The sequence below is a fragment of the Bemisia tabaci genome, chromosome 5, assembly GCF_918797505.1.
Source record: "Bemisia tabaci chromosome 5, PGI_BMITA_v3".
In the NCBI taxonomy this organism is placed as follows: Eukaryota; Metazoa; Arthropoda; class Insecta; order Hemiptera; family Aleyrodidae; genus Bemisia; species Bemisia tabaci.
This window is the reverse complement of record NC_092797.1, coordinates 4929275-4951169: the sequence shown is the minus strand read 5'-3', so window position 1 is coordinate 4951169 and position 21895 is coordinate 4929275. Positions and strand designations below refer to the sequence as shown.

The following is a 21895-nucleotide window of genomic DNA, read 5'->3' as shown; positions in this document are numbered from 1 at the left end:
TAAATAGCTTGTAAATTTCTGAAATAATTATACTTCTAAAGATTTAGAATAATTAAGACTGGCTTTGAAAAAATCATCTCGATTGAGGAAAAAAAGGTATCGTTCTCGGAACTGCACGCGGAGAGTGAAAGACTTCGACGCCGATATCCCTCTGGGGTGCAAGCTCTACTCATTTAAGGTCTCGATTCTGCATAATCCCAACAAGCAGACACTGTTACAGGTGAACGAGAAAAAAATAAAAATTACAAAAAAATAACTGAGATGTCGATTTGAGGTTTGCTCTCTCGTAAAAATTTAATTTCTCCTCTTTTTTTTGAACGTATTTTATTCAAAAAAACTGCAAGGCAACTAAAGATATATACCTGCATCTCTTCCTATCTTATGAAATTAACTTGTTGAGGCACAGGGTAACGTTCGATACATGTATTCCTATGCCTTCTGTGTCCAGGTTTTATGGGAATCGCAGTCGTTAGTGTTAATGAATTCCGTAAAATAAAGTTGTGAAAACAGAAATACAACAGAATTTCGCAAAATTCAATACTTGTTTTTAGTCATACAAAAAGAAATGCTAAAAAGAAAGTACATAACCTCATGTCTCGATTTACGACGATAGAAAAGTCACTTCTTATACTTCTGAAAAAAGCCAGTTCATACTTTTTACACGAACTTTCGTGCGATTTCTCTTCGTTCTTTCGGAATGATTGCTGAAAATTTCACGCAGGAAAGTCTGGTAGTATTCGCTTAAAAACCTTAAAAATGGGCACCAATTTTCAAATCCCATCATTATGATTAGCCATGGAATATGTTCAGCAGGACTGTTTTACATAGCAAACATCATATATAAAAACTCCAAATCTCGTAGAATCATTATTAAAAAAGACAATTGGACGTATTTCTATCAAACGGAACTATGTGCATGAAGGCATGAGCCCTGATACCCATAAGAATACATGCACAACAGGGCTCACTTTATAATGCACATAGTTCCGTTTGATAGAAATACGTCCAATTAAGATCCGCGATTTGGTAGTTTCACTATCGGATATAGTGGTTCAAAATTTGCAAAAATAAAATTCAACGTGGGGAATTTTTTCTTGCACACATTTACTAAAGTAGACTGATTTTTTTTAAAAAAAAAAAAAATAAAAATAAAAAACTTGTGGAAATGTGGGATACTTATTTTAGTAAAAGAAAAAAGTAAGAGAAGTTTCCAAAACCTTTTTAAATTTTTGCAAATTACATCGAAAACATGTTTTAACAATCATTTGCAACTTTGGGCACGTTAAATTTGCGAAATTTATACATTGGTTTTTGTTCTTGGAATTATTGAGCATTTTCTTTTCTGTTGATAGGGATGGACATTAGGCAATCGGGCAACTGACCCATGCAAAAACCAATACTGTTGATCTTCTTGATCATCAACGAAACCGAGATAAGACACACGGTGGAAAAAAGATTCAACAAGATGAGCCCCGACTCAAAGTTTCAATCGTGCAGGTTCGGAGAAAGCTAACAGTACGAGTGAATTTTCTCGGAACTCAAAGTAATCAAGTCGCTTATTTGTTTTAGGTGAGTCACAGCGGCACGATTTCTGAATCTATGTCGATACGACGATACAAAACACAGCCCTATCTTGACCACGCAATACATCGCATTTCGATGTCTTATCGCGCTGCTTTAAACTTTCAATAAGCGACCCTCTGGCACTCTTAGATCTGATGTTCATATTCTCCTCATTCAGACCGCCATTTTCAAAATAGATAACTTCTCAAAATACTGAGAATTCATTATTTCTAGTTTCCTTTCGAATCCGCGCCATACTACTCCTCCGCCGTATTCAGGTAAGTCATACTAACATTGGAAGGTTGCCAAATATACCTACAACGGTAAAATATTCACTTTTGAGAAAAATTAAAAATGGTTTTTCTTGAAATTTTCACACACAACAGATTAAAGAAGAGGAAAAAACAACCCGAATATTACAAGTAACAGGGTGGTAGAATAGTGCTGGGTCCACATTATTCTGCAGGGAAATCTAGGTCAAAAAAATTCCAAAAATTAAGAGTAAAAAAAATTACCGCTGATGAGTTTCAGAGCAAGACTGAGGGGAAGAAGGGACGTGTTCAGTTCAGGCAGATGCACAAAACTGCCCAACTATGGTTGCGCTGAGAAATCTACACCGATCTCCGGTACATTTTTAACTCTCATGTTAATTTTTGGATTTTTTTGGCCTTGATTTCCCGCAGAAAAGGGTGGATTTAACACTATTCATCAAAATAACTAATTAATCTTCTTTATTGAAGAGAACACACGTTCAAAATCCAGCCATGGTGTTTGTTCTCCGTGAAATCTCAGGCATGAAGAGAACGAGTGCACTCAATTCTAAAAACTCTCTGGACAGGAAAACTCCCCAACTTGCGTTAAAGATAAAAACAGAGAACTGTAAGAGCGCTCACGCATTTGCCGATTCTTCCGGAGAGATGTTTTTGCGCTCATTACTCGAGGCCTCCGAACTGACAATGAGCGGCTCGCAAGTTATCGGAGTCGCGGAGCATTCTTCGAATCCAACCTGGCGGCAACTCGCATTCGGACGGATCAAAGTGAAAAGAATCTATATCCATCCGGACATGAGCCGTGAGATCCGTAAGAATACATGCACGGCATGGTTCACGTCACGACTGATATAGTCCCTTTCGATTTAAATACGTCTATTTGAGGGATTGCTTTGAACGAACTTGCGAGGCGGGCGATACTGCTTTGCGGTGACTGAAAACCGCTCAACATCAAAGGAGGGGCCACGCGAGTCCGTTGTTTTTGCTCAGCGCGGTGGAACACGTGACTACATGAGGAGAAGTTGCTGGACGGGACAGGAAGATGGGATACCGGATCATAGGTGAACGCACATTTGCGGCGACGGTTCATGTCGAATGTCTTGATGCATGAGGTGTTGGTGGATACAGGCGGGAAACTCCTGGGAGAATGGGTCAGTTTTGTTTTGATGCTTGATTCTTATAGATTGGCTAAAAATAATAAGATCTGTCTAAAAAGCAACATCAGGCACACTGAAAAAAAGATTGGTAGAATTTACCATTCCTCCACGCTGTATTTTACACAGCGTGAATTCAAAGTCGATTCTGCCAGAGGACCTGTACCATTGAATAGTAACTGTTACCTTTTTTCTGGCAGAATTGACTCTGAATTGACGCTGTGTGAAATACAGCGTGAAGGAATTGTAAAAACTACCAATCTTTTTTTTTTCAGTGCACATGTTTGATGGATGACGTTAAGAAAGAACTGCACTGAGAAAGTAACATCGAATCGAAGATTCCGTTCAATCAACCTAAATTTGGTTCTTATGCTCGACAAATTCGGTTACCAGTGGGCTGATTATTGAAATTGATAGATAAGTCAAAAAAGACAATGGGAAAATGGAACGACCCAATTGGTGGAAGCGGGTGGTTTCAAAGGACGAAGGAGGTGAGCGATACATTAACTTACGGTAATCTAAGCCCTGAGGCCTCGACTACAACAGAAAACTTAGCTGAGTTAGGTTTGGTTGGGTTACGCAACTAAACTAACCTTGCGGTAATGCGTAGGGTATCGCGCAGCGTTGAAGGCGCTCTAGACTAGAGTCTCCGTGAATAATCTTCACTTCTCTCTAACCACGTGCGTCCAAAACCAGTAACTGCTCATAATGAGTGTTGCTGCTCATGAAAAGATGTTGATTCACTGAACGTGCAGATTTCAAAATTTCCGTATTGATGGATACTTTGAGTTACTTTTTTTCGGTTAGATCAACCGAAAGGACCAAGGTGATCAGAGAAATTTCATTCCCTGACGAATCCCGGTTTTTCGCGATCCTTGACACCATTCTCTAAGAGTGATTTTAGACTAATTTCATCGATTTCCTCTTCAAATTTACCGTAGGAATAGACTGTTCAACCGAAGGTCACTACACACGTCAAAACTTCATTCTGCAAACACGGGATCAACTGTGACGAGGCGTGAATGATAGACTATCGATATTTTCCCATTTAAAGCTATGGTAAAGAATCGATTATTAAGATGTTCATTGCGAACACCCTGTTTACCGATCCTTTTCCATTGGTTTAAATGGCAAATCAATCGATATATTGCAGAGCACGCCACGCCGTTGCGCGGGATCAACCGTAGACTTGAAAAGCGTGCAACGCGCAAGAGAAAAAGTGCCCCGAAGACCCCAGAATTGCCGGTGTAACATTTTCATATCTGTCGCTGTGCGCCCCCGCCCCTGGGGTCGCAACGAGAGGGTTGAGTAATGACCAGCCTCGGTGGCATTGCCATTTTACAGGCAAAGAAATCCTTAATTCTCCCAGGCAACGGAAAAACGCCGTATGTGCATTCAAACGTTGCCGAGCTTCCTCTCAAAAAAGACTTACCTTTGAAGAAAGCTATGAAAGTATATCCTTGGAGTTTTCCCATTTCTTAGATCAAATTACGAACAAAATTTTCTGAAAATCGAGAGAAAAATATTTACAAATTTTACCGAAAATCCTTCGTTTGTCAAAGAAAATTTGGCAACGTCGGGAGGCTCATTCGCCGTTTTTCCTTAACGCGGCAGAATTACGATATGACTCATAAAGCTTCGGTTTCGCCCCGATCTGACAACTAAATGACCCGCGTTTATGATGGATGGTGGCCGCAGAGCGGGGACAGTCGCGACCTTATTAATTGTACCCCCCTCCCCCTCCCTCCACCCCCTCCGTCCTCTCTTGCTCACTCCTCAGTTCCTCGGTTATTGAGTTCGGACTTATAGAGATTATTCATATCAATTTTCCACGTGAGGGACCGCGATAGATCGGATCAAAGAGGTCGTTCAAGCAATTAGCGATGACGATCAAGAAAATCATTAGAGTGTCTCATTAAAAATTAAACGGCCATTAAAAAGCCTCACATGAAATCGAGATTTGAGAAGTGTCGAGGCGTCATCAGACTTCAGGGCGAAAAATCCGTGTTTTTCAAGCTTCCCCTATGAAATTCCCCAACTTTTGAATCGACTCCACCGCTATTCATGAACAAATAAACATTTTAATACGGAATTTTAAGATCGGCCTGGACTCAATTTTCGTTTGAGAGGAAAATGCATGTGATATTCAGGTTCGCCGTGTGAACTAGGAGGTAAAAAATACCTGCTTTTTCAAGCTTCCTCAGGGAAAAATAGAGAAAACTCCTTGACTTTATGATCGATTCCACCGCTGTTTATAAAAATATGAGGCATTTTTACTGGGCATTTTCCGACTGGCCTTCGCTCATTTTCTCTTTTGGAAGGAGAGGCAGACAAAAATAAGAATTTAAATATTCAATAGTCGTGAAATTCGAAACAAATTTTTTCTTACTTTTTTTCTTTACGTAGGTTTTAAAATTATCCGAAGTTCCCTGGGATTTTGGATACGCACTATCGCCTTTACTTTAAGCTGTTGTTTATTTCTTGACTGATTGAAAAACTCCGAGTTTTATACGTAGAACATGTAAACCATTATTTATGGATAGTTAGGTTCAGTCTTTGCTACTATTCTGCCATCCTGAGGAAAAACGCCGTATAAACCTTTGTCAGTTGCCAAATTTCCTTTGATCAAATACGAATTTTCAGGAAAACTTGTGACTATTTTCCGTTCAATTTTTTAGAGAATTTTCTTCGTAATTAGACGTATAACACCTGAAAATTTTAAGAGAAAATATTCATAACCCTCTTCAAAAAGAGATATTTTGTTTGAGGAAATTTGGCGACTCTCGAATGTTCATACGACGGTTTTCCTTGGCACAGCAGTATCATTCAGTCCTCTTATCGCCAACTTGCGCGGAAATCGTGATGCAGAAAACTTGTTTATAACTTGCAACATATTTCTTAATTTTCAATTAGAGGCAGACTAGGGGAAGACTCGCAGCTGTAGAAGGGCGGGGGTTGAAGCCAGTCAGATTGCAATTACTAGGATAGCGGCTAAAGGAAGGGGGTCGCGGAATTCAGCGTCACAGCGAAATTGGGAAGATAAATAAGGGGGATAATTAGCTATGAAGTAAAGAGACACTGTATAAGACGATCACGGCGTATCATACACGCTTCATACCTTAACTCCATCTTTGAGATCAGAACTTTCTCAGCGGATTGAAGTTGATAGACAAAGCGATAGACAAAGAGGACACACGGTAAATGAAGCTATCCTATTAGTAGAAGCGGATGGTTGCAATGGACAAAAGAGGTAAGTAAGTAATAGACTAACTGACGGCAATCAAAGAGAAACCTTATAGTATAATCATTATTCAACCCCCCCTCCCCCAGTCTATAACAACCAGTCGTCTCAACCAGTAGGATCACTCAATGTCCTTGTGTCTTCTTTGTCTATCGTTTTATTTCAGTTCAGATCTTCCAATTTGGTGACTGACGAATCGTTAAAACAATGATTTTGGTACCACCTCGCAAGGTGGTCCCAAAAAAGGTCCCACCTATCGAAAACCAACGGGTCTGATTGGTTTAATCTGTTGGCAACGGTGTGTATCAGTGTTAATAATTGATGAGACAGAGCTGGGGCAGAAATGCTCGAGGAGGTTCGGAAATTCAAATAAAATTCGCTTTTTGGCGCGTAGAAATACTTCATTGCAAAGGAATAACGCCCTATAAACCTCCATACGCTGCCAAATTTTCCTAAATACAGTCAGGATTTTCAGGCAAATTTATGAATATTTTCCTTCCAGTTTTTCAGAGAAATTCATTCGTAATTCTACCTAGAAGCTATGAAAATTTCAAGATGAAATATTTATAGGTTTTCTCAAAACTTGATATTTTGGCGGGAGAAATATGGTAACGCCGGTAGGTTCATGCGATGTTTTTCCTCAGCGCGACGGAATAGACCTGCAAGCGACGAGCGCATCGTCGTCGGCCCGGTCGCTTGTTATAATCATAATTTATGTGCTGATAATTATTCCGACAAACTCCGCCGGAATAGGTAGGCAACCCGCGTCCCGCGTCAAGCCAAGATAACTCATCCCTCCGCCGGTCTCAACTCGGGCGCAAACTTCTCGCCGACTCTAATTCTCTACTATCAACAAAAGTCTACTGTTGATACGATAACGCCTAAAGAAGAACGCCGTATGCGCTTCCCAACGTTGCCAAATTTTATTCGATAAAATATGAATCTCCGGGAAAATCTTCTAATATTTTTCTTCCAATTTTTCAAGGGGTTTAATGCTGCATTAAATGCACGACCAGAGGTAACTTTTCTGAGCATTTCAAGAGAAAATATTCATAAACCGTCGATCTCGGACGAAGGAACACAACTCCATTCCAAGGTTGCAAAATTGACTCAAACAATTCAATTTTTTACAAGAATATACCTTCCCAATGTATGCCCGCCATTTTCCTGATTTTTGCAAGAGATCAGATGAAAAAACAAAGCAATTTTCAGTTAGATGTGTCCAAGATTCCACAATTAAAATTGCAATTGGCGAGGGGAAATTTGGCAATATTGAAAAGTAGTTACGTTCTTGAGTTGCCCTTTGAACCGATAGGATCACTCCTTTTTCCGGTCGTCTTCTCTATCTATCGCTTTTATTAATCAATACCAATAATCAGCCGGCTGTAGAGAATGTCCTCGAGATATTTTTCCGCTCGTTTTCGCCGGTATGGATTGGCCCGACATCGAGGACGGCCATTAGAACACAGTTCGGTCGAGGAAAGGCAGGAAGCCATGGGAGTACTGTATGCAAAAGTTTTAGTTTCCTCTGAGGATCGGATTCTAAATCCTCGGTGATGGACTCACGGTTGAGATCACGTAATGGCGAGCATTAACGGGGGGCGATTCCCCCGGTGAGGGGGGGGAGGGCGATCCCGTTTCTTGGCCGGTATCGAGGATCCTGGATTTTGCGGGTGGGTGAAAGGTTATCTGGGCGGTTGGCGACTGGCGCCAGGAGAGCGCCCGAGCCGTCCAAAAAGTCTACCGAGCGTCAAACGCGACCGCCAACGGCTCCGCTCCGCTGTCAGACCGAGCGCCAGGACTCAAAATTCATCCACAGCCTCCGTCCTCAAGGTAGATTTACACAGGTATGGACAAGTTGAAAATTTCCCATGAGCCTCAGTACGTGTCCAACATGACTACGTGACGTAGGTTAAGGGGCCCGTTTTTTAATTAAATTACAATCAAATTAACATTCAAACGTTTGTGCGTTTAGACGTTAAAATTAATATCGCATTATCAAAATTGTGCAAAGAATCACACAAAATTTTGACGAACGATAAACCGAACATAATAAATCAAAATAATCAAAACATTCAAAATGGCTGACGTTAAGGGGCCGTTGGAGAGCCAATCAGAGGCCAGTTGTTTAGTTCTGTCCATACCTGTGTAAATTTACCTTGCTCCGTCCTCAAAGGATACGTCACCGGCAAATGGCAATCGCCGCTAAATTGCAATCTATTCGTATAGAATTGAAAGATGTACAAATGAGGGGCTCAGAGGACAAGGCGCATAAGTGCAGTTCTTGAAAAAATTGAGATAATGATTTCAAAGAAAACCAGGGTGTCTACCAAAACAGGCTGGCCAAAAATCGGTACTTTTACAGTACTTTTTCAGTACATTCCCAGGAAATTCAGTACCTCTTTAGCGCGGAAATGCAGTGCTTTTTCAGGACCTCCAATGGACGAAATTCGAAAAATTTCAAAAAGTCGAATTTTTTGCTCAAATTGCGACAAAAATTACAAAAAATGGAAAAAAATCCGGACTTTCTTGCGGAATTCCCTCACTTTTTCAGTACTTCCGGACCGCCCTTGAAATATCAGTACTATTTCCGGACTTGTAGACACCCTGTAAAACTAGTCTTCATGCATATTCTGTAAAAAATGTCCTCGCAAATTACAATTTTTAAGCAGCAAGAAGTCAGAACTTTCTTCCCACAATGAGGATCCATGTATTTGTAATATCGCAACTCCCAACACGTAGTTCTCGAAATAGCAAAAAATACACGTATGCGCCTTGTCCTCAAAGCCCCTCAAATATAGTAGTAGGGAGACGAGATAGAAAGCAGTGATTGCTATGCTTGGCATTCAAACATACGTTCTTTTCCTTCTCTATAGTGTATAGTATCAGCTACAGAGTACCTATTAAAATTTCATTTCGGATTTTCCGGATATTTTACAGGTATTTTAAATGCTATTTCTGTTGGTTTGCGCGAATAAATCGACACACGTTTGAATTTACAAACCAACAGATTTAATGAATTGAATAAAAATGGTTGCACTTTCTGCTCGATGCATTCGGACTTTCCTGATCCATGACCGATTTCCTTGATATTCGGTCGATTTTTACTAATGATAACGAATCTCCTGACATTTCTAAGTTTCTCGGGTTTTTAAGGAAGGTAGACACCCTGAGCTGAGTTTTTCGCGAGTGAGTTAAGTAAAATCAATGACCTTAGTTGAGTCTGGTTCGGATAGGCAATTAAACTAACTGCCCGGCAAAGCGTTGAGTATAACTCGAATTTGAAGGCGCTCAAATCCGAAGTCGCGCTTTATAAGTTCTTTACCAAGTTGTCGATGCGAATTGTTGCAATTTGACGAGTTAACACGCATGCCGCTTGCAAATTGCCGGCGATCGCTGATTGGTTGGGATACGTAGAAATTATGTAGGCATTATTTATTGCGAAGGAGGAGAGATAAAATTTGCTCGAGGGAAGGTAAACCTCAAAAAAGTCTAAAGGAATACCATGAGCAAGCTTGTCCCGAAAAAGATGAAGATTCAATTACAACAAGGGAAATTTCCCAATTAGCGCCGAAAATGGGCAACAATGATTTCGACAGACCTCCTCAAAAGTGGCAATACGTTGTTGACTTTTGCTGAGCACCGTTGCGGATCTGACATTCCGCCTCATTTAAGTGCGAAGAGAGATAAACGATTGAATGGGGGAGGGGGGTAGTTCTACTCGATTTGAGGGTAGTTGTCGTCAACCGGGTGTTCACGGGAGCAGCAAACCCTCTATTTAACGACCCGGCACTCACGCCCTCGCTTCGATTTCTGCGAATGGAAAATAATCGTCATCAAAAATCAACCCTCACCCATCCTTCCGAAAAAGTTCCGCAGTGGTGGTTAAAGGCAGTAAGACACATTATATTGGGCAGAGGAAAAATGGTTTGTGGAACCATTGTTACGGGTCACTTTGAACAAGAGAACGGTTGACTCGACTAGATTTTCACACGGGTCGACCGAATTTTTACGCGACCGGGATTCAACTTGAGTCTACCGTAATTTGGTTTGAATAATGTTACTGTCTGGTTCAGAAATTGAAGTAGAATTTCTAGTTCCACGAGCATGTGCAACTGAACGTATTTCTGTCAAGCGTAACTACGTGCATTATGACAGGAGCCCTGTTATGCACATATTCTTATGGGCCTCAGGGCTCATGTCTTAATCCACATAGTCCCGTTTGGCAGAAATACGTCCAACTGTAAATTGCTCTGGATATTTGGATGGGGCGGCCCTGCGGGCTGATTATTGAAATTAATAGACAGAGCGATAGACAAAGAAGAAATAGTATGTAGCGATCTTATTGGTTGAGATGGGTGGTTCTTATAGACTAAGGGAGAAAATGATAGTCTAATAACAGGGTCTCTCGTCGGTTGCCGTTAGTTAGTCTATTACCTACCTCTTTTGTCCATTTTAATCACCCGCTTCCACCGATAGGATCCTTCCATATCCTTTTTATCTTCTTTGTCTATAACTTTGTCTATTAATTTCAATAATCGGCCCGCGGGCGAGCTAAAAAATAAAAACGGTAAAATATGGGAATCTTTAAAATTTACGCAGATTCTCCTACATGCAAGAAAACAAATAATTTAATTTTTAGCTTTCAGGCACCGCTGCGCAGCCATCGAGTAATGTAACCCCCAAGATCGTAATGACGTCATACCGTCCGCAAATTCCGCTGTCATGTCGATCGTACGTCGAAAGGGTTGGAAGCTCGCGAAAAACCTCCAACGATATCGTCAAAGCTCCATCAATAGATGTCGGTCACCCAAAGGCTCGATAAACGGACTTGACAATGCGGGATAAGTGTCCACAAAGTATCCGAGCCCACACTTTGGCCTGCGAGAGGGGAGAAAAACGGGAAGAAAAAGATTCTTTGAGCCCTGCACAGAGAGGGGGGAGGACGTGGATACTCAAGACCACATCCACCGGTTGCCCCATCATCCCTCGAGATGAAGGGGGAGGGAGGCTGAGGTCAGAGCACTGAAGCGAAGGGATCTTCACGAGTTGCCAGATTTTGGAGTGCACGGACTAAGTTAAAGGTAAGCGGACTGTACTGCCCTGCTAAGGAAAGGCGCCGTATGAACCTTCAGGCGTTACCAAATTTCCTTTGATAAAACGCGAAATTTCTAATAAACTTATGAATATTATTCTTCCAATTTTTCAGACGATTTCGTTTTCAATTGCAACTAAAGCCCCTGAAAATTGCAAGGAAAAATAAGTACAACTTTCCTCAAAAATAAACGTTTAATTGAAGGAAATTCGGCAACTTTCGAATGTTCATACGGCGTTCTTCCTTAGCACGGCAGTGTAGGTGAATTTTGGATCATTGAAGGTAGACATGGTGGAGAAACATCAGCCTAATGGCATTTTCAGATGCTTGATTTGGACGCCTCAGCAAAAGAAGTCTAATAGCATCGAAAGTTTAAAAAAAAAAAAAAACATGCACGACTAAGTCTTAGACTGGAAACTTATACTAGATAAAGATGCGTAGAGAATTCGTCGCTGGCTGACAAAAGGGCGTAACTATGCTCGGAGATGAGCCCGGGAAAGAATTGAGTTGTATGGACAAGAGAGTTTATCACGAAGTGTAGTTGCGTCTTTATGCGCGGAGGGCGACGAATTTGGAGAGGAAGATGATGACTACGCATGGCGAAGAGTGGAGAGCTTTCGAAAACCACTCAATACTTTATTGGCAACAAGAGATGGTAAGGATTTACAACTTCATCGCAGATACGTCGTTCGCGTAACGTAGTTCTCAAGAATGGACCACTAGACAAGGTACGAATTTCAGCATTCTGATACATGTTTCCTACCCAAAATGTCACGTAGACCACGATACGCACAACGAAAATTACCGAAATTAACGCCTTAAGAAGATATTTAATGATTCTTGATGCGTGAATTGAAACCACCCGCTCATGAAAACTCAATGCTCTACGTGATTCACATCGCGCGCTAAACGTTATCATAAACGTCTCAGCGATATAAAAATCTGGCAACCTCAGTCTTGACGCTTCGGCTCAGCTATAGCAAATTGCTTATAGTTTGAACAACTTATGGTGGGAAATGAACATTGCTCGATTCAGAAGCTTGCTGAAACCATTGTAGTGCGCGATTTGACTCACGTAGAGCTTTGAGTTTCTTGTGAGCGGGCAGTTCAAATTCCTCGTAACTGATGTGAAATAAAAACGTTAATATCTTCGCTAAGAGTTTGTTTCAGTAACTTTTGTTGCGCGAATCGTGTTCTACATGAAATTTTGGTTCAGAAACATGTATTAGAATGCTAAAATTCGTACCCTGTCTATTGGTCCATTGGAGATAGCGCCCCGACATTCATCAGTTCATCAAATCGCCTGACCTATCACACTGGAAAAAAAAAACATATTGGATCTAGAGTCCAGACTCTTAAAAATATCGACAAGAAAAAATACTCTTGATTGAATCAGATTTAAGCTTAAATCAAGAACCAAGCCTCTTAATTTGAGCGGATTTCCTTTTGATTTAAGCTTAAATCTGATTCAATCAAGAGTCATTTTTCTTGTCAATGTTTTCAAGAGTCTGGACTCTAGATCCAATGTGTTTTTTTTCCAGTGCAGAAAATGAACTATCTAGTTCTAACGGTTCCTCGTACACCAATTCCCAAATTTATTTCGTGGATCGTCCATTTTTTTATTGATTTGATAGTGTCTCCAGATAAAGCGGGAATGAAAGAGCCCGCTTTTATTCTAGGTTACCCTAGATACGACCATTTCGACACGAAGAAATTGTTTTCGCATATTTGTCTAAATTCAGGCGAGATACGCCTTTTGTCGTAGAGAGGGTGGTTCCAGAGCAGTAATGGAGTGCTATAACTCCACCGCGTCAAAAAAGCCGCAAAAGCCTTGTGTGTGTGTGTTGGTGAGGGTGTGTGAGTGATGTGTGTCTTTAACCTGCGCGTTTTACGTTCTTAATCATGAAATGCCTGAAATTGCAAGGGATTTGCGATTCATATGAAAAATTTCGCAAGAAGTGCGATATTGTCACGGTACTGGTTTTGTCTGAAATCTATCCCAAAGCTAACAAAAAGCTCTCGAAGTTGAAACCGTAATCATGACGCAATTTAGGATAATGAGAGGGTCCACATGTGTACAGTTATGTAGAGACGTAGGGATGTATGCATGCGTGCAAGGTTGCCAATATATGCGAGGGTAATCATGCATAGTGCAGACGTCTTCCAAAATTTCGCCAAATTTCCTCCGATAAAATACGAAATTTCTGGAAAAAGTATGAAGCCCCTTACGCAGACTTTTTAGAGAGACGTAATTGGGCCTATATTATAAAAAAATACTCCCATATCTGACACCTCATTGGCAACATAGAACGGAGCATTGCGAGTTCCTACAAACCTAACAGGGATACTTCACGCATTACGTAATGCGTGAAGTATCCCTGTTAGGTTTGTAGGCGCGTTCCCGCCTCGCACCATCGCGCCTTCAATTTTGCAACTGCAACACGGACATCCATCGAGGACGAATAGTTGTATCTCTGCGCCGTCATCAACGAGCGTACTTTCCGTTCCATATTCCATATTTAAATCCAACTTAAATTCCATATTTTGTTGGTTCCGTTAGTCTTATTTGTAGCGGGGCTTTACGGGCAACGTAAGCAACACAGACCGAAGATAGGAAAGACGCAAACGGGCTTCGTTTTTAACATTTATCCTAGTAAAATTGCGTTATAATTCGGCAATTTTGTACCCTACACTATAATTTTACATAACTTTTTCCCGATTTTATGTTTTAAGGTGTGAAAATTCAAATTCTGTTAAAACCCGTTTATATTCATCGTGATTTTCCATTGTTACCACCCATATAACATAGAGATCTGACGAAGACTTGGGCAAGACAATCGTTTTCACTGGGTTCGATCCGAGTATACACTGGGAAAAAAAAACACATTGGATCTAGAGTCCAGACTCTTGAAAAGATTGACAAGAAAAAGGACTCTTGATTCAATCAGATTTAAGCTTAAATCAAAAGGAAATTCGCTCAAATTAAGAGGCTTGGTTCTTGATTTCAGCTTAAATCTGATTGAATCAAGAGTATTTTTTCTTGTCGATGTTTTTAGAGAAGAAGAGTCTGGACTCTAGATCCAATGTATTTTTTTTCCCAGTGCATCTATATCTACGCTGCTGTTTCAGAGAAAAACGTCGTGGGAACATTCGAGAGTTGCCAAATTTAATCCGATTAAAACATTTACTTTTAAGGAGAGTTATGAACATTTTCTCTTTGAATTTTCCGATAATTCCGATCGATTGCGAAAAAAATTCTCTGAAAATCAAAGGAAAAATATTCAAAGATTTCCCTGGAATCTCGCATTTCATCGAAGGGGATTCGGCAGCGTCTGAAGGCTCATACGGCGTTTTCCCTATGCACAGCAGTACGTGCGAATAGCACATACACTTTCTTACAGATAACACCCCCCGTCGAACCCTTAAACGAATTCTACAATCTGGGATCGCGAAAATTCGAGGGGACCCCGCATTTCCCTCACCTGGCAACTTATCTACGTCGGGCAGTGCCGAGGCGTGAATGATCGATTATCGATACTTCCCCATTTGAAACAATGGTAAAGAATCGATTATTAAGGCGAACACCCTGTTTATCGATCCTTTTCCATAGGTTTAAATGGCATATCAATCGATAGATCGCAAAGCACGCCACGCCACTGTTATCTACGTCGGGGTGTCTACGGCAGGGACGCAGGGACTGGGCAGGGCGCCTGATTTATGATGACACTGTCCGGATTCTCGCTTTATTATGCCGATATCGGGGACGGCCCAAAGCCTCCCCGTTGCCGCGGTGTCCCCACAATTTCGTTTTGAAAGGGACGTAAGTGCGATGGCCTCCTTGCAGCATCTACGTCGTTTTGTGTAAATGGAAAAAAAAGACGGTAATTTTCGAATTTTCGTGTTAGATTCGACAACGCTGATCCTGTCGCCGCGATGCGCAAAACAGCCAAGTTTTTGGCCGACTTTTTTCGATTCGCGACTGTGGTAAGTCCGAGAGCCGTTGGAATGATCGCCACAAAAGGCCCGGAACAAAGGCTCGCAAAAAGACGCTCAAGAGGGCGCGGGGAGTCAAGCGAAAGATACAGAGATATCGTCGCTCCTGTGACTTGAGGGCGTATCTCTATTTTCACACGAGCTCCGAAGTGTATAGAGATATACGGAGCACAGGGCTCAACTGAAAATTGAGATAGTTACATCTGAAGAAGACGATCCCTCCCTCGCGAATTCCTGCTCCTCTGCATAAGCAATATTGTGTACCAACGTGGTGGGTAAAAACACTGTATAAGCATTTAGGCTCGATACAATGTGAAATTTCTGAGGAATTCGCGATGTTTTCTCTTGGAATTTGCAGAAAAATGGTGGCTACAGTTGAGAGATGCGTTAAGACCTTCTAAATCTTTGCTCATGTCTTATTTTTTTGGAAAAAAACCGACTAAAAGTTTATATTTAAATTTTCTCTGAATTTTCCTCACTCATCCTGCATAATCGCACTGAATTTCAAGGAACATTTTGATGATTTGTGTCAAAACGACCTAAATGCATAGGATTTGCGCGAAACACAGTTCCTTATAGTATGAAAACGCCCTGCGGTGGTTACGGGTTTTTAATTCCCCTGAAAGTAAGCTCTTCCGCGCATTGTAATTCCCATGAAATAACAAGTCCGTCTACGTGAGAACTTCGTTGAAGTTGAAACATCCCCCTCCCCCCTCCCCCAGTCTCTGTAGATCAACGGCATACGGCAAATAACGCGTAAGTGAACGCTCTTGTTTTCAAAACATCACTCTTGCGACAGGTGCTAAACAAACCAAGGTGTTGAAGAGTGCATTTAAAATTGTACTTTCAACTAAGTTCTAGAAGGAATCATATAATCCCTTCGTTTTTTTATCACTTTTCTTTATAATGCGGCGCGCGGCGTCGCCGTTTAACTCAAATTCTATGAATCGCTTTCAAGGTTCATTAATGAGTTCTCTTCCTTTTCCGCCCCCGCCACCCCTTATTTTAAATTAATGTTTTTCGTTGGAACACTGATACGGATTTTCCCACTATTTCCTTTTTACGAAAGTTTACCATCCCTCATTGTTTCACACACGTAGTGGACTTTGACCTCAAGAGAAACAAAAGAGCGGTCCCTTACGCACACCTGCCTAATGTTGTTGACAAATCGTCGTTCCTCCGACGTAAAGGCGTATCTCAATTTACACGTGAGCCCCATCTTACATATAAAACCATACTCCCTGGGGCTCATATGGAAATAGAGATACGCCATTACGTCAGAGGAGCGACGGCATGAAAGCCTTGTTTTGTTCCTCAACTTCGGGTTTTTTGCCGCTGACAAACAATAGATGGAGTTCCACGTAGATATCCCACTGGATAGGGGGTCAGGAAGAGGAGGGTTGGTCGTGGGGGCTGGCAGGTCATTAAGAGGAAAGATTATAAAAGAAAACCCCCCGTGCTAAAGTTTAGTCAGTGCCGGTTTAGTGGTCAATTTGGTTCAGTGGGATAAAGAGTCAGTGGGTCAGAGGGTCAAAGGGTTGTTAGTGTAGTGCATCGGTGGTACAGTTATTAGTGGTGCAGTGCAACAGTGGAGCAGTTCAATAATGGTGATAATGTATGAAGAATAAATATGTTTCTGGTGAAGAAAAAAAAAATTATTAATGCGTTGCTACAGTGGTACAGTTGTACAATATTATAGTCAGTGCTACAGTCAAGAATGATTTATAAAAAAAAAAAATAAAAAAAAAGTCAAGTTAGAATTTGGAATCTCATCATTTAGATGAAAGTGATAGTATTTAATCATCGTACATGTAAGTGCACCTTATATATATTCATATACTATCTAATACTTTAAATTTTAAATCCAGCTTTCAGAATAGTTCAAATTAATTTTTCTCCTAAGCCGCCTCCTAATTTTTTTCTAAGCATTTTTTTTTCTTGTTTTATGGGCAAGAAACAAGGAGAGTAAGAAAGTTATATCATTTTTTGTCTCAGTTCTTCACCAATTTTTTTTTTTACATATAAGAAAAAAGGAGACAGTTTTTTTTTGTTTTTTTTTTTTATTTTTTATTTCTTTGGGGTTTTTTTGTTTTTTGAAAAGGCAAGAATCAATCGGTTTTTATCCTTATTTTACAGTCAAAAATTTTCTTGGATTCTTCATGTTTTAAATACTGTATGTGTGCAGTGTTGTTTATGTTTTGAATACTTTATATACTTCAAACACAGGGGGAAAAGTTCCCAGCATCCTGCTTGTGACTTCAGTGCATTTCATTTTGCTGTTTTCTTTCCTTTTCCTTTTTTTCTCCTGTATTTCTCTTGCTGATTCTTTGCAGTTTATTTTTTTTTAGGTTGTTGAGACTAGCACAGTCAAAATTGTTTTAGTTGGTTTCATTTTGCTGTTCTGATCTTATATTTATTTATTTTTTCTCCTGTACACCTCATGTTAATTCTTTGCTTTTTTTCAGGTTGATGAGAAACTACCACGGGGAAAATTGTTTTTGTTTGCTTCATTTTGCTGTTCTTTTCTTCTCCTTTTTTTCTCCTGAACGTCTCATGTTAATTCTTTGTATTTTTTTTTAGAGCATCTGTGTGACATTATTATATTTCATTTTGCCTTTTTCTTACACCTCGCACTAACTCTCAGTTTTTTATTTTTTTTTTCAGGTTGGCAAGAATTAAACTTGCGGGGTGAAAACAAGTTCAGCATCCAGCGTCCAGTTCAGAGCGTGGTCTTTGAACGCTTCTCCCCCTCCTCCTCCCACACATTGTCTCATATTAACTTTCTCCTGAGACTCTATATTTAAGATTAATAATTAGAAATGGCAAATCATTTTCTGTTTTAGAATTTTAAAGATTCAGAAAATTGACAAAAAGCATCCAAAACAACTTTCCTGCGTTGACGATTACAGAAAAATGAATTTTTCTAAATAATTAATAGTTTTTTTATGAGAGTCCTTTGAAATATCAGCTTAGAGAGGTTGATTTAGAGTAAACTCAAGTAGTTTCTAACTACAATTTTTAAATTAGGTTAAGTTCAGACTAATCATTTTTTTTTTATTTCCTTGTTTGTTTCAGGTTGGCAATAAACGAAGAAGATGCCTTGTGGAATGTGTCACTGAAGATGGAAGTAGTGCCCTCCAAAATTTTTATTTGTTACGTAATATCTTTAAGTTATATATCGTCCGTCAATTGGAGAAGTATTTTTGATTTGCAGTTCCGCAAGTAATTCTTTGTGCGAAGTAGGTAATTTTGCATTCTGCTAATAGTAATTAAGCTGCATTATGTCGAAAGTAAGTGACTTTTTTGGTTCAGTGCAGAAACAACATGGATGATATGAATTTTCCTATGCAAATGGTAGTTTTGCAGATGAGCCAAGAAAATCAGTTCCTTTATGCGCATTAAAGAATAATCAAAACACGCACAATAATCGCACACATCAGCATAATGCAAAATCATATCCGAAATCGAGGAAATAATTAATATTAAAAAGTTCCAGAATGGAAGAAGTCCAGTGGAAGTTAGAGAACTTCCAGTAAAATTTTGCAGGAGGGGAATGTTACGGACAAAACTTAATCGAAACTATGATAGGGGACTTAGTAGAAGTTTAGTTTGAAACCTGTGTTGTCTCATATTAACTGGCAAATCATACTAATAATTCTTGATTATTTTGTTTGTTTCAGGGCGGGAACGAAGAATCGGGCCGGGAGGGGGGGGAAGGTTCGCTGAAGGGGGAGGTCCCCTGGGAAAGGGGGGTTCGTTGGGTTGGGAAAGATCGCGGAGTAAGGTTTCCCACGGGGTTCCCAGGGAGAGGGGGGTCCGTGGGGTTGGGCGCAGGTTCGCGGAGTAGGGTTTCCCATGGGGGTTCCCGGGGAGAGGGGGGATATCCGTGGGGTTTGTGTAGGATCGCGGAATAGGGTTTCCTAGGGGGTTGGGGTCGCGGAGTAGGATCACGGGGGGAGGATTAGGTTTTTTTTTTTTTTTTTTTTTTTTCCTGCGACTGGCTTGCTGAGATCCTCCGGGGCGTTACGTCCCGGGGTCCGCCGTCGCCGGCAGGGGCGCCCGTCTGGACCCCGAGGGTCCGTTGGGTGCCCCTGCCCCCGACCCCCCGCGAGGGGGGTCACTTTGCCCCCCCGCAAGGGGGGGCTTTTTGACCCCCCTCGCGGGGGGTCGGGGGTGGGGGCGCCCAACGGACCCTTATGGGGTCCAGACGGGCGCCCCTGCCGGCGACGGCGGACTCCGAGGCGTTACGCCCCGGAGGATCTCAGCAAGCCACGAACGGGAAAAAAAAAAAAAAAAAAAAAAAAAAAGGGAGGAGGTGGGAAAGGAACCTGGAAGCCGGGGTTGGGGGCGGCTGCTGCTGGTGGACACCGTCGTACCAGGATCGTCGGACACCGTCGTACCAGGATCGTCGGACACCATCGTACCAGGATCGTCGCACACCGTCGTACCGGGATCGTCGGTTTTTTTTTCTTTTTTTTTCTTTTCTTTTCTTTTTTTTTCTTTTTTTATTCTCTGTTGCAGGTGCTGCTGCTGCTGGATGTTCCCGCTACCAAAGGTAATATACCGTTTTATTTATTTTCCTTAAATAATTGCGGAGGGCACTACTTTCGTCTTCTGCGCATATGAAAAACCGCATGGTGAAATGACAGAGGAAGCTGCGTCTTCGTTGGTAAGTGTTTTATTTTGTTTTCTCCCCCCCCTCCCCCCGTGGATTAGGGCTCTTGGCGATACCACGTTAAAAAAAACGCGCCGAAAGCTCTACCTCCAGGAGCAGCACCGAATCCTCTGTCTGATTGGGCTCTCCTAAGGTGGTGTGGAAAGGAGCTTGTCAAAAGTAAGACTTTTCTCTTCCTTCTGCTGATAAGGTTACTCGCAATACACTGCAATGATTCAGTTAAGTCAAATTGAAGTTGCACACAAACTCATTACTACTGTATGGCAAACTAACTGGAGGTGTACTCCGATAAGAAGTGTAATAAGTTTGAGTGCAATATCAATTTGGGTTAGCTGAATCATAATCATCCAACCCTTTCATTCACGGTGTACCATAAAAAGTTGAGAGCTGAAATTTTTCTTACCTGAATTGGGCTTTCCATTGCTGTTTGGTCTTGCTGAAGGGGCTCCGTCCCTGGCTTCGACTTCTAACGCGTACGCGCCTTGCTTTTCACGATCGAACACGACTTTTGTATAAATCTCGCCCGATTGCATATTAATTTCGAAATAGTCTTTGCCTTCATTCCGCGGGGAATCGACAACATAGTAAAACGTCTGGAACAAACAGGAAAACCAATTGTCAAATAGTGGTCAAATGAAATGAAAATAGAACAATTATCAGACTAGAACTAACTTTTTTAAATTTCTAAACTGAGAAAAAATGCTGAATGAGCATTCGAATGTTGCCAAAGTCCCTTTAAGAAAATACTTCATTTTGAAGAAAGTTGTAAATACTCTTCCTTGACATTTTCAGACACTGGATCAAATTACCAACAAAAATCGCTAAAAAGTCTGAGGAAAAATATTTACAAATTTTCCTGAAAATTCATGATTTGTCAAATGAAACTTGCTAGGTTCAATGGTTTATGCGGCATACTTCCTGAGCACAGCAGTACAGGAATACAGAATCTTCCATATTTTTTAGGTTCGGCGGACAATTTTTAGGAACGTTAGTTTTAATGATGAAGCAGTAAATTTTGAGTCCAGATACAACAAAAATCATAGCTGCATCAACTACTTAGATGCTACGTCCTGCTAGCTGCTGCTAAGGTGATTCGATGAACGCTATATGTACTTTGTGTCAGACCGACATGCTATACTTCGCATCGATTAGTTCCATTTTCTCAGCTACTTATCATTTTTTTCGAATTTTGAGATCGCACTTCTGTTGTCAGGAGACTAAAGAATTTACTTACCAATTTTGACAATCAAATTCAACTTAATAAAGTTTTAGAGGAAAAAAATCGCATTCGATACTGATATCAAAACTGCACTCGAATGCTATATTTTCTCTCTAAAAACACCATGCCTATATTAGGTTGAATTGTTTGGCAAAATTGGTAAGAATTCTTTAGTCTTTTGACGACAGAAATGCCATCTCAAAATTCGAGAAAAATGACGAATGGCTGAAAAAATGGAAGCAATCGATGTGATACATCACGTGTCGTTTTGTCACAACAAATGGCGTCCTTTGAAACACCTTAACTCCTTATTTCTTGGGATCAAGGTCCAATTTTTAGGTACAATCAGCATATGATACAGTGTGGGTATAGGAAACTTGCATCAAAGGAGCAGAGTCGTATAAAGAAAAGTGCATACCCGGGCACTATGAGCGATCACTAGACTAGATAAGAAATTAAGGTGATTCGATGGACACCATATTTTGTGTCAGAACGGCATGCGATATATCGCATCAATTGGTTCCATTTTTTCAGCTACTCGTCATTTTTCTCCAATTTTGAGATCGCAATTCTGTTGGCAGGAGACTAAAGCACTCACCAATTTTAACAATGAAATTCAACGTCATAAAGGCGTGGTTTTTTTAGAGAGAAAATGTCGCATTCGAGTACAGATTCGATATCGGTAT

At 40.8% G+C, this 21895-nt stretch overlaps 1 protein-coding gene across 2 annotated transcripts in view; it reads right to left on the bottom strand.

Moving 5' to 3' along the window:
- CadN (neural cadherin) overlaps window positions 1–21895 on the bottom strand; it is a 494271-nt gene that overhangs the window by 437406 nt on the left and 34970 nt on the right. For both annotated transcript variants that reach the window (XM_019048298.2, XM_019048302.2), the window contains exon 13: window positions 20394–20583. In XM_019048298.2, the coding sequence (XP_018903843.2) occupies window positions 20394–20583 (190 nt within the window). The remainder of the gene's footprint in view (window positions 1–20393; window positions 20584–21895) is intronic.